Source organism: Daphnia magna, linkage group LG2 (genome assembly GCF_020631705.1).
Source record: "Daphnia magna isolate NIES linkage group LG2, ASM2063170v1.1, whole genome shotgun sequence".
NCBI lineage: Eukaryota > Metazoa > Arthropoda > Branchiopoda > Diplostraca > Daphniidae > Daphnia > Daphnia magna.
Window position 1 is genome coordinate 237,183 of NC_059183.1, and position 11,700 is coordinate 248,882.

The 11,700-nt window shown below is 39.8% G+C and overlaps 4 protein-coding genes across 4 annotated transcripts; 3 read left to right on the forward strand and 1 right to left on the reverse strand.

Annotated features, from left to right (window-relative positions):
* Positions 1–413: 413 nt before the first annotated feature.
* On the forward strand, positions 414–4,714 carry LOC116915364 (apoptosis-resistant E3 ubiquitin protein ligase 1). Its single transcript, XM_032920465.2, has 14 exons — positions 414–656; positions 716–864; positions 943–1,015; positions 1,109–1,305; positions 1,368–1,630; positions 1,703–2,500; positions 2,560–2,701; positions 2,769–2,890; positions 2,989–3,064; positions 3,127–3,335; positions 3,403–3,612; positions 3,686–3,874; positions 3,943–4,205; positions 4,275–4,714. Exons 2-14 carry the CDS (start codon positions 729–731, stop codon positions 4,375–4,377), a joined length of 2,781 nt encoding a protein of 926 aa, XP_032776356.2. The 5' UTR covers positions 414–656; positions 716–728; the 3' UTR covers positions 4,378–4,714.
* LOC116915511 lies at positions 4,694–6,119 on the reverse strand. Its single transcript, XM_032920670.2, has 4 exons — positions 5,946–6,119; positions 5,497–5,877; positions 5,227–5,434; positions 4,694–5,159 (listed from the first exon to the last, which is right to left on the reverse strand). Exons 3-4 carry the CDS (start codon positions 5,398–5,400, stop codon positions 4,935–4,937), a joined length of 399 nt encoding a protein of 132 aa, XP_032776561.1. The 5' UTR covers positions 5,401–5,434; positions 5,497–5,877; positions 5,946–6,119; the 3' UTR covers positions 4,694–4,934.
* A 701-nt stretch (positions 6,120–6,820) lies between these two features.
* On the forward strand, positions 6,821–7,404 carry LOC116915509 (E3 ubiquitin-protein ligase RNF182). Its single transcript, XM_032920667.2, has 2 exons — positions 6,821–7,025; positions 7,094–7,404. The coding sequence occupies exons 1-2, from the start codon at positions 6,885–6,887 to the stop codon at positions 7,361–7,363; spliced, it is 411 nt and encodes a 136-aa protein (XP_032776558.1). The 5' UTR covers positions 6,821–6,884; the 3' UTR covers positions 7,364–7,404.
* A 1,522-nt stretch (positions 7,405–8,926) lies between these two features.
* On the forward strand, positions 8,927–11,700 carry LOC116915391 (probable methylmalonate-semialdehyde dehydrogenase [acylating], mitochondrial). The gene is made up of 11 exons (XM_032920508.2): positions 8,927–9,087; positions 9,256–9,393; positions 9,456–9,605; positions 9,681–9,914; positions 9,972–10,184; positions 10,252–10,371; positions 10,431–10,557; positions 10,702–10,883; positions 10,952–11,131; positions 11,196–11,294; positions 11,368–11,700. The coding sequence occupies exons 1-11, from the start codon at positions 9,055–9,057 to the stop codon at positions 11,467–11,469; spliced, it is 1,578 nt and encodes a 525-aa protein (XP_032776399.1). The 5' UTR covers positions 8,927–9,054; the 3' UTR covers positions 11,470–11,700.

Consider the following 11,700-nt stretch of genomic DNA (forward strand, 5'->3'; position numbering starts at 1 on the left):
CCTTGCTCATGGAAATAAAGGACTTTCGATTAAAAATGACGTGTAGCGAAAGCTAGAACTTAGGTTTAAGCTAAGAGATATTTGTTAAAATGTGTAAAAGGTACACATTCAGCATAGCTATGGCCCTACTTTCTTTCTTGCCTTTATTCTTTCAAATTTTAACGAAAGGCCCTGGTCCGGATTGCAGCAAGTAGAGCTATGAGTAGCTTGCGGCTTTCTTTGACATCTATTTAACAAGTCATCGGCCGTGTTCTAAGCTACAAAAAATGCAAAAACATTATAAAAAATCCGAGGCGTTTACGTGACAACAATTCTTATTACCTTTAGAAGAATATTAGATAGTGCCGTTATGTGGTTTTGTGAAGCCAGAGAGACCGTCTCCTACCGGATTCGCGTTGAACTAAACTTGACAACAAATAGAAACATCTCTTTGTCGTCTGGATGTTCCAAGTCCGAAGTAGACGTACTGTACAACAAGTGACTTGATTTGATTCCTGAAATTATCATTCCGTTATATTAAATTTTATGCTTCAACAGCAGTCTTCTCCAAATAGACGTTCTTGAAATTCTAACATTTGCACTTGTGTGCCACTGTCCAACATTAGTTAATGTAGCGAATTCCTTACGTTCGTACAAAAGTGTGACGAATGTTCAAGGTTTGAAAGAACATGGAGAGTGGAGAAAAGTTTTTCATTGCATGAAATTTATAAGCTAGATAACGGAATAATATGCCGCTCGACTATCGTTGCATTGGCTGGTGGATATTAGTGGCTTACATAGTTGCAGTGATAGTCTATTTTGGAGCAAACAAGAACACAAGAAATAACCTGGATAACCTATTTTTTAAGTGTTCTGAGAACCAAGGTAATATGTGGCTGTAATGAAAGTATTCCTTTATTATGCCATCTGACTAACCAATATTTTATAATCTCATTGGTTAAGGGACCAATAAGGAAGAAACAAATGTTCTTTGTATGTGGCTACAAGATTCAAAACTTCTTGATCTTGTTGGAAGGTAAATTTCTAGAGTATTTTATTTTCATCTTTGAATTTATCAATTATTATTGTATTCTATCTAATCAATATTTTTCTTGTTACTTATGGTTAGATTGCCAGAATTGGGAGTGAAAAACTTAGAAGATGTCTACAAATTAGAGGATCTCAAAATTCAAACCCTTCTCGGCCCTGACGATGCAAAGCGATGGCTGTTGGCCCGGAGTACTCTTCCCGATGATATACAAAAGTTACCGGTACTAAAAGAAAAAGTCCTGATAGGGTCTGCGCATCAGGCAGCTTGGAAATGGGGTATAAGTTTAGGCTCACTTTGATCATTCAAAACTACTATACATCTTTGATTTCAAAAATAGTGAAAGAAGTCGCAGTGGTACTACTTATTCTTTGGGGCGTGAGCCGTTTGGCCATAAGCTGTGGTTGGACTCGAGCTTTTTGTCCAGTCTCTTTGAACTGCACGTTTTTTCATGGAATAATCGACTTTTTCATCGATGCGGATATCAGACAAACATTTTTGCAGTGGCTTAGTGGAAACAGGGCACTGGCCAAAAGTGCTCGAATCGTTTTCTATTGGGATGAGCCTCTGATGGTTGGGAGCACAGTTTCCTTTACCGTTGAGGTACAGTGTTTCAAAATTAATATCTGCTTCTGCGAATTCAACTGTTGATTAAAAAAAAACCTTGATCGACAGTTTTTTCAGCGCTGGAGTAGAAGGCCATATCCGGTTAGCGACGCCGATTCTATACGTATCAACATCAGGCAGGGAGCCAACAAAATTGCTGCTGCAGTACAGATTGGGGGTTCGCTGGAAACTGATGCCAATTTGGTCAGAGCAACATTTACTGTTCGCAGAGCTGGGCAATATCATATCGATGTGAATTTGGGGTCTATTCCCATCCGTGGTAGTCCATTCGTCAAATACGTCCGACCAGGACCACCTGATCCCTCCAAAACTACTCTTGTTCGTCCGACATCTATGGTGGTATGCACTGCCAGATCCCCTCACCAGGTATTGCTAGAACCTCGCGATGAATATGGCAACTATTGCTCTTGGAATCATGATGCTCCGGAGCAGCAAAAAGCTCTAGACGCTTTCTCATGTGAAGCGTATTCGATAACCTCATCAGACGTCGTACGACCTCTTATTCAATGGCTCTGGGTTGAGTTAATGCATCGGCTCATCATCAATGTTACTTTCAACGAAGAAGGCATTTACGGAGTTCGCCTTAAGCTTGACGATAGTGTGATTAGTAAAGGAGAATTCAATATGATAGCGCTGTCGACGAGTGATACCATTCAAGTCGAGAAGGCTCTCGGAGCGAGGACCGCCACGTATGAAACGAAATTGCTGTCCATCAACGGAGAAAAATGGACCAAGAACAAGAAAGTCTTTTGTGCCATTTCACCAAAACAAATCGCCTTAAAAGAATATATTCTTGGAATCATTCCAAAACGATTGGCCACCTTTCGCTTATGCCCAGCAACGAAAGTATTGAATTATCATGTTTCGCTGAGTGACTGAAACTATTCACCCCTTTTTTCGTTAAGGTCACATTTCTTAAAAGTACCAATAAACAGGAGTTCCCTGTGCTGACTATTGAAGACGGGGCACAGTTTGTCGTGGAATTGTCTAGCAAAGAAGCTCATCTCATGGCTGCATCTTTTGCCCATTATCTGTTGAAAAATATTGGTCAACCTGCCTTTTTTTTACTTTGGATGTGGAACTGGATTTTTTCAATATAATTTCTCCTTTGCAGGTGGTTCGGAAACTTTCACTGACAAGCAAGGTTTCTTCTATCAAGAAATTCGAAAATTTCACCAGAAGAAGCCCCACGAGAAGTTGCTTCTCCGCGTCGAAAGAGACAAGATCTTGGAATCGGTGCGTTGTTTTCATTTGGGTTTGAATCCCATTGTTGATACATGTAGTTTAATTCACACCGTGAGCAATTTGGTTTCCTAATTAAAACTCTTTTGCAGTCGATGAAACTGACCAAGTCATTCAGTATAACTGACTGGTGCAGAAACTTTGAAATTAGTTTCATCGGTGAACAAGGTAAAAATGTTATACAATTTTCGTTTCATTTTTTCCTTTATCCTTTTCGTTCCTCCCACTAGGACTTGACTGGGGAGGACTACGTCGTGAATGGATCGAACTGTTGTGTGTTTCCATTTTCGATCGAAGACAGAGCGGTATGTTTACAAGTTTTTCTGACGATGGCCAGGCCTTAGTTCACCCCAATCCAACGATACCCACGTCTTGTAAGCTAAAGCACTACGAGTTTGCCGGCAAACTGGTCGGTAAATGCCTCTATGAGTCGTCTCTGGTAATGTCAAACATAAATCATCAACGTAGCTAGATCTATACTTATTATAAAACTATTTTTGATGAAGGGAGCGACGTATCGCCAGCTTATTAAAGCGCGTTTTACCCGATCGTTTCTTGCCCAATTGATAGGCCTTCGCATAAATTACAAATATTTCGAGCATGACGATCCGCCTTTGTTCCTATCGAAAATTAAGTACATCGAAGAGAACGACGTTTCGGATATGGAACTTGTATTCGCCGAAGAAGAGTATGACGAACAAGGGAAACTATTGAGGGTACCTGGCCTTTTTACCCAATGATATTTGGATTTTCGTCCGGCCTCTTTCGTTAAGAATTTCTCTTCTATAGACCGTGGAGTTGATCCCAGGTGGCGCAAGGATACCCGTAGACAACGCCAACAAACATCGATATCTTGATGCTCTAGCTCAGCATCGGTTAGTAAATTCCGTCAGAGATCAAGTAGATGCTTTTACCCGGGGGTTGGCTGAACTGGTGCCGGATAACCTCCTCAGCATCTTTGATGAAAACGAACTTGAGGTACTGCCAAATCGCAACCGTTTACATCACTGGATGTTCATTGTGTGTCATTGTGTGCTGCTCGTTAGCTGCTAGTCTGCGGCACAAGTGACTATAGCGTTGCCGAAATGAAGGCTCACCATGCAGCCATTGGTTCTTCCCCGGAATTCCAGAAAGTCCTTTGTTGGTTTTGGACGGCGGTCACCAATTTTGGTACGGAGGAAATGTCACGATTACTTCAATTCACCACGGGATCTTCGCAGCTACCTCCTGGTGGTTTGGCAGAACTCTCACCCAAACTTCAAATCGCAGCTTCGCCTTGTTTTGGTACTCTTCCTACTGCTCACACTTGGTAACATTCCATTTACCTAATAATTCTCAAGTTATATGTGACTCACACCTTTTTTATCTAATAATTTAGTTTCAATCAGCTATGTCTGCCTGACTACGAAAACTACGAACAATTCGAAAAAGCATTGTTGATAGCTATAAACGAAGGCAGCGAAGGATTCGGTTTAGTTTGATTTTATATTTGTTAAACGTCCAGTTAGTCGAGCTACTCGGTTCTCGTTCTCATTTTGTTATTCAGTTTTCGTCCGAAGCAGTGTGTACTTACATTAACCAATAATTTCAATCCATCTACAGAGTATTTCTGCGTATATACTGGTTACCTTCATTTAGTTGTGAGGCATCAGTTAAATTGTTGTCATTGGTCTAATAATTGGGTTGATTTATGACATTTTTTCTAACCATGCACAGTTAAATCCCCACCTTATAGCAACTCATTCCCATGCCCAGCATACTGTACTATACTGTTATGGTTGAAAGAAATTTACCATCAATACACAAATTCTCCATTTATTTATCTTTCAATTAACCACTCTCTCTGCTGTTTTTGGGCAAAACTATAACGAAATCAGGTTTTCTTTAATTCTTGGAATCGAGTTCTTGCGCTACGCTTAGTGGCAATAAAAAATAAAGGAGATTAATTAATTAAATTACCGAAACATTGCAAACAGGGCAGACATTTTTCAATTGCAATAATAAAAGACCATAATCAACCGGTACCGAGAACCGATTTTCAATATGATCGGCGTCCACCTGATGTGCTGTTATTCCCATCGACATGAATTTCAACACCGTGCGAGACGCTAGGCACTGACGGGGCAGCTTCGCAACTTGACCATTCCGGCTGAGAGCAAACATCAAAAACTGAGATCAGAATCAAAGCCAAGAGAACGCCGATTCCACCACTGGCCAATAGGACCGGACCGGCAATGTCACAACGCAGGTTATAAGACTCGGCCTTTTGTAACAATGAAATGTAAAATTAAAATGCAAATCGAGATGGTATCCACGTAACAGCTAAGTACCACTGAAGTAAAGCCGTCTCTCTTTTCGTAGCCGTAGGACAGTCCCGTCATGGTACCACCGAGCGCTAAACCGAAACAACCAAAAATGAGAAGGAAAGCCGCCGTGATCCCATGATCGAAAGATACGGAACGTTTTGGCAATAAATTTCCGCTGCTCTGTTGGCGTTTCACCATTTTAGTGGTTTCAAATCGGAGTTTGATCGATGAGCTACGTGGAAGGAGAAAAATAAATTGATGAAAAGACAACCATCTGTGTTAGTGAAACCATACCTTAATGCAGATTCACGGAGGACAAAGAGTTTTGATTGACCGATGCAGATGTCCAAACTGTACTGGCGGACTTAACACAAAATCGAGTTGCACACGTTGCACTGTCCGGTTTTCTTGACGAAGGGGGCGACTGTGACGAGGTACGTTGTCGTACAAGTGCAAATGGAATAATCACGCTGAAAATGCAGGCGTTACAGAGAACGAGAAGGGACGGAGATAATTGGCTTATGCGTCTATTGCAGCTCACCAAATTGTCGTAGTTGTTGGGAATCTAACGGATGGGGCACTCCTTTCAGTGACCCATGGGCACGAAGAAATAAGACGCTGTCACTAGGTTAACCCAATATATATCTCATTTTCTGCGATCGCCCATAGCATCACCTACACAGCAATGTCAATAGAAACATGATGTAAACTCACATAAAATCCAATCTACAGTATATACACACCTCAAGAAGTTTGTTGTTTTCGAATGCATCGCATGTTCAAGACCTTGGTGCTATTTATCTTGCATTTTACTCACCTTTCCAACCGTTGCATCTAGAGCATATTGATCCAGCATCCGAATTCAATAGAGACCATGCGGTATAGCACAAACCGAAAAAGTCCGCTCTTCATTTCGCCTACATAACACGAATTTTAAACGAAGAATACATGCATTTAACTATTTGTCGGCGATGTTCTCTAACTTCCAAATGCGTGCGTGATCTGTGCAGCTATTAATTTGATCAATATTCAAAATGACTTTCATTTTACTAATGTCCCGTTGGCCTTTTCTATCAAACGTACAAAAGCGAAATGACGACATCTTGAAATCGGTCATTCTTCAAAGTACTTTGTATGCATACCAATAGCCAGCTGATGATGAGTTTTCCTTATCAGTATGCCTACAATATAGTTTCATTTTACATTGACACCATGAGGATGAAAACAGAGCATCAGTTTTTGAAGTATAGACTGCAAAACCGTAAAGCAAGTTAGCAATTCTATCGATTACCGGTATAGTTTTCAAATGTGCATCGGCGATGCCGGTCTGCCACACTATGGCTTCCCTTAGTCCCGACAGTTTTAGCTGAAAACACTCGTGGGCATGTCGAGTAAAAACGACAAATCCTCGTTATTACCTCCCGTTTCTTATTTATGGTTTTGTGTCGGGTTCAGCGATGTAACGCTACATAGCAAAAAAAAAAAATTGACAACAATGGACACGGTACTTTTATTTAATTTGAGTAGATAAAGTGACAGCGTTATCACGAATTTTTTTTAAATCTGTCTTTTTGACCCCAAAATCAAATGATATCCTGCAGATAAAAAATTTTATTAGCATCCCATAGGGCAACGCATGTACTCTCGTCTCACCCACAGTCGTGTGTAAGGCGTGATGCACCATGTCTTCAGTCGTTAGCGACGATGATGCCGAAGTTTTAGATCTGGTTACGTGCAGCGTTTGTTTATGCGAATTCGACGACGCTAACCGTAAACCGAAATTCTTACCTTGCGGACATACCATTTGTCTTACGTGTCTCGCGGTAAGTCGAAAGTATTCAAATTGAAATGACAATAATAAAATGAGTAATAATAATTGTATGTAACACAGGAAATTCAACGGAATCGGCAGATCCAATGTCCACTCTGTCGGAAAGTTCACGCCCATTCAGGTGATGTGGCCAATTTGCCGAGCAACAACTACGCCTTACGGCTTGTTCGAGAGAAAAACCAAAACAAAGCATCACACGAATCGTTACTCAAGCTTCAAGCTGAACTGGAAGAAATGAAGGATCGACGACAAACCAATAGACCAAGATCGGATGCTGAGTTGCCAAGGCTGAATTCCGACCTGCGGTATTTGTCCTCTCGGGCCCTATAGGAGGGAAATGAAAAATAATATATTTAATTAAGTTGTAGTTAGTTTTATTACAAAATCTTTTGGAATCGTGTACTATACCTCTGTGCTGATATAATACAAAAAATTTTATCTCCAAAAAAGCTGTTATTTTTCCAGGAAACTTTTTGAAAGGCACTTGTTTACAATGTACTGTAGCAGACGTTAAGTGATTGACTGTGACTAGTGACTGTAGTGTCAAACTGTTTTCGTTTTTTATGTCATGAGTAGTGTAGTTTGTGATGTCGGTAATGAGTTATTTGACACAATTAGTTTTTTTAAGTTATCTGATTATGCTAAAGGACTTATTCATAAGGAAACAGAAATTTACTTAGAAAAACGTCTGCTTCTTGTTCTACAGTTGTAATACGGGGAGGGGGGGGGGTGTTGTGGAAAGGTAAACAAGTACCTTTCAAAAAGTTTCCTGGAAAAATAACAGCTTTTTTGGAGATGAAATTTTTTGTATTATATCAGCACAGAGGTATAGTACACGATTCCAAAAGATTTTGTAATAAAACTAACTACAACTTAATTAAATATATTATTTTTCATTTCCCTCCTATAGGGCCCGAGAGGACAAATACCGCAGGTCGGAATTCAGCCTTGGCAACTCAGCATCCGATCTTGGTCTATTGGGCTGAAACAATAGGAAAAAGAACAGAAATTCAGTCTTACCTGTTTCTAGTATTAAATTCGATCAAGAACGCCGAGAAGGAGATTCAAGAAAAATTGGAAGAATGGCTCTTTCGCTCTATTCGAGCAATCAAAGTGGACTGGTCCTGTTAGTCGATGATCGGTTATCAGCCTATACAGGCATGGAGAAAGAATTTCTCCGCATTTGTCGTAGAGGAGCCGATTCGCCATTTTTCAGGTAGTTCGGTGCGGTTTAACGGGTCTAAGGTAACCCCCCATCTCCCAGTAAAACGTGAAATTTAAATAATTTTTTGCGGAGAAACGATAAGACCAAAATAAAAAAATTTATAGAAATGGATAGCTATTGATAAGGGCTATCTACTTCAGTATAATTTTTGAAAAAATATTCATACCCAAAAAAGTTTCAAAAACAATGAAAATTGTTACTTAAGTCTATAGGATCGAGTATATCTCTAGAGCGCAAAAACTAAAAAAAACTTCTTGTCCAAAATTTTTTTGTTTATAAAAATCATCTTAATTATTTTACAGAAATGGATAGCCCTTATGAAGAGCTATCTATTTCTGTAAAATTTATTATTTTTGGTCTTATAGTTTTCCCGCAAAAAATTATTTAAATATTACGTGTTATTGGGGGGGGGATTACCGGATACCCACTAAACCGCACCGATCTACCGGAAAAATGGCAAATCGGGTTACTCTTCCAATAAGTACTTTTTAAGCCACATTTTTGCAGAAATGTACAGATCTTATCAAGATATATTCATTCCTATAAATTTTTTTATTTTTGAACTTATTGTTTCCCCGATGATGAGAAGATCGGGTTTTGGAACCGCCAACCCAAGTTGTTATTGCCAACCAGATGTTTCATCTATATTATTGTAACTCTGTTTCTGATCGCTAGATGGCGGTACCGTTTTCACTCGTGTAATCCTGTTGTTAAATCGCATTACACGAAATCTTTAGTCTTACTGTTTTTGGTCAGCATCTCGTTCGTGGACGTGATAGAAAGAATTTGGTTTAATATGGCTGCTATCATGCTGCGCAACATCTCTTTGGTAAATTTGATTCACTTTTTATTTAAAATAAAAAAAAATTTAATTTAAGACATGAAATCACATTACATAATCAGTTGTGTTGAGATAATGGGCTGTTGGCAGTAATGTTTTTCTAATATTTCGGTTTGGATGTTTAACCAAACAGTTTTGTCATTCTGATATATTTAGATCCCAAAGTCTTTTCAACATGTCAGTTTACGAGGAAACCATTGTGCTGTCCCCACAACAAAACTCTTCATTAATAACAAAATGGTGGAATCAAAGACCAATGACTGGATTGATCTTTGTAATCCAGCCACCAATGAAGTACTATTTTGAGCTGTTTAGATTCTTCTTCCCTCATAATAATAACTTGAATGAAAATTAAGGTAATTACTAAAGTTCCCAAGGCAACTCAGGAAGAGATGGAAAATGCCGTTGAAGCAGCTAAAGCGGCCTACAAAACATGGTCAAAAACTTCCATTCTTACAAGACAGCAAGTCATGTTGAGATACCAACACATCATTAGAAACAATATGGTATGCATAAAGTTATCTATTGAATAATATTGAAATACATTGGGTAATCTGGATTTCCATTTATGTCTGTTGCAGAAAGAATTGGCCAAAAGCATCACTACAGAACAAGGCAAAACAATGGTGGATGCAGAAGGTGATGTACTTAGAGGACTTCAGGTTGTTGAGCATTGCTGCAGTGTGACAAGTCTTCAGCTGGGAGAGACAATGCCAAACATTGCCAAAGACATGGACACGTTATCTTTCCGGACTCCTTTGGGTGTTTGTGCAGGAATCACGCCATTCAATTTCCCTGCAATGATTCCACTTTGGGTACGAAATTGCAGAAATTGAGAAACGAATATCTACTTTAAATTGCAAGTTGGATAGATGTTCCCGGTTGCCCTCGTCTGTGGCAACACTTATGTCGTCAAACCGTCCGAAAGAGATCCTGGCGCTTGCATGATGCTTGTTGATATGCTGAGAGAAGCCGGTGCACCCGACGGTGTAGTCAACGTTATCCACGGAGCCCACGATGCTGTCAACTTTATTTGCGACCATCCAGACATTAAAGCCATTTCCTTTGTGGGATCCGACCAAGCCGTATGTCGACCAATTTCATTTTCGCTAAAGAAAAAAGTTAAAGAAATCATAATCGTCGGTTGTACAGGGTCAATACATTTACGAACGAGGATCACGACATGGCAAACGTGTTCAAGCCAATATGGGGGCCAAAAATCACGGAGTCATCATGCCTGATGCGAATAAAGAGAACACACTCAACCAGTTGGTAAATTGATTATGCAATTGCTCTATATTTGATCACGTATTTATCCTTCTGTTGATTAGGTCGGTGCCGCCTTTGGCGCTGCTGGCCAACGCTGTATGGCTCTAAGTACGGCTCTGTTTGTTGGCGATGCTGCCAATTGGATTCCTGATCTTGTCGAACGAGCCAAGAGACTGAAAGTCAATGCAGGTATGCCTTGGAATGTGTCTGGGATGAAATTAAATCCACTGGAAGGGCTTCTATGCCTCCCGCCTTGATGAATATTTCATTGTTAGAATTGTTTGTAAAACGCATTTCAAATTATTTAATCTCCTTTTGTTTCCTTTAACCAAGGTCACATTGCGGATGCCGATCTTGGACCAGTCATTTCTCCTGAGGCCAAGAATCGTATTCACAGATTGATTCAATCCGGCATCGACGAGGGAGCCCATTGTATCTTGGACGGTCGCAATATTGTTGTTCCGGGATTCGAGAAAGGCAACTTTGTTGGGCCAACCATTTTGACTGACGTCACGGTATAATCAAACTGTTACATTTTGTTTTTGTTAAAAAAAAAATATATAATAATTTATGGATTTTTCAGCCTTCTATGGAGTGTTACCGTGAAGAAATTTTCGGTCCCGTATTGGTGATTCTCAAGGTAAACACTTTGGATGATGCCATCAACACAATCAACTCAAACATGTACGGCAATGGTACGGCCATATTCACTACTAACGGAGCCACGGCAAGGAAGTTTACTCAAGATATTGACGTCGGTCAGGTACCGAAAACAGTCAGTTTCATCTAACAAGAAAGATTTTTAAAACTTGTTTTTATCGAAACAGGTTGGAGTAAACGTTCCCATTCCCGTTCCCTTGCCCATGTTTTCGTTCACTGGTTCACGTGGATCTTTCCGCGGTGATACCAACTTTTACGGCAAACAAGTAAGATGGATTTTTTGCTATTCTAGTAATAAGCAGTTGCTTTAACATTTAAAACAAATTCTATTCATCATAGGGAATCAATTTCTACACTCAGCTGAAAACGGTAACCCAAATGTGGCGTGAACAGGATGTTACCCACACGCAGGCTGCAGTCACAATGCCAACAATGCAGTAAAATCCTACTTGTAGATGCTCTCAGGTCGGGATGGCAAAAATGGTTATAAAAGTGAGAAATAACGAGTTTCATAATCTCGGTTGTTGTTTTTTGAGCTTCATTGGTTTGTCCAAATCTTCAGGTGAAATTATGGGCTCTTAAAAAACCTTTTGTTTTGCCATATGGATTTGTTAATTGTATTCCAATGGGGGTTTTTAATATCGTTGAAATAATAAAGTTGCAGTAAATTTG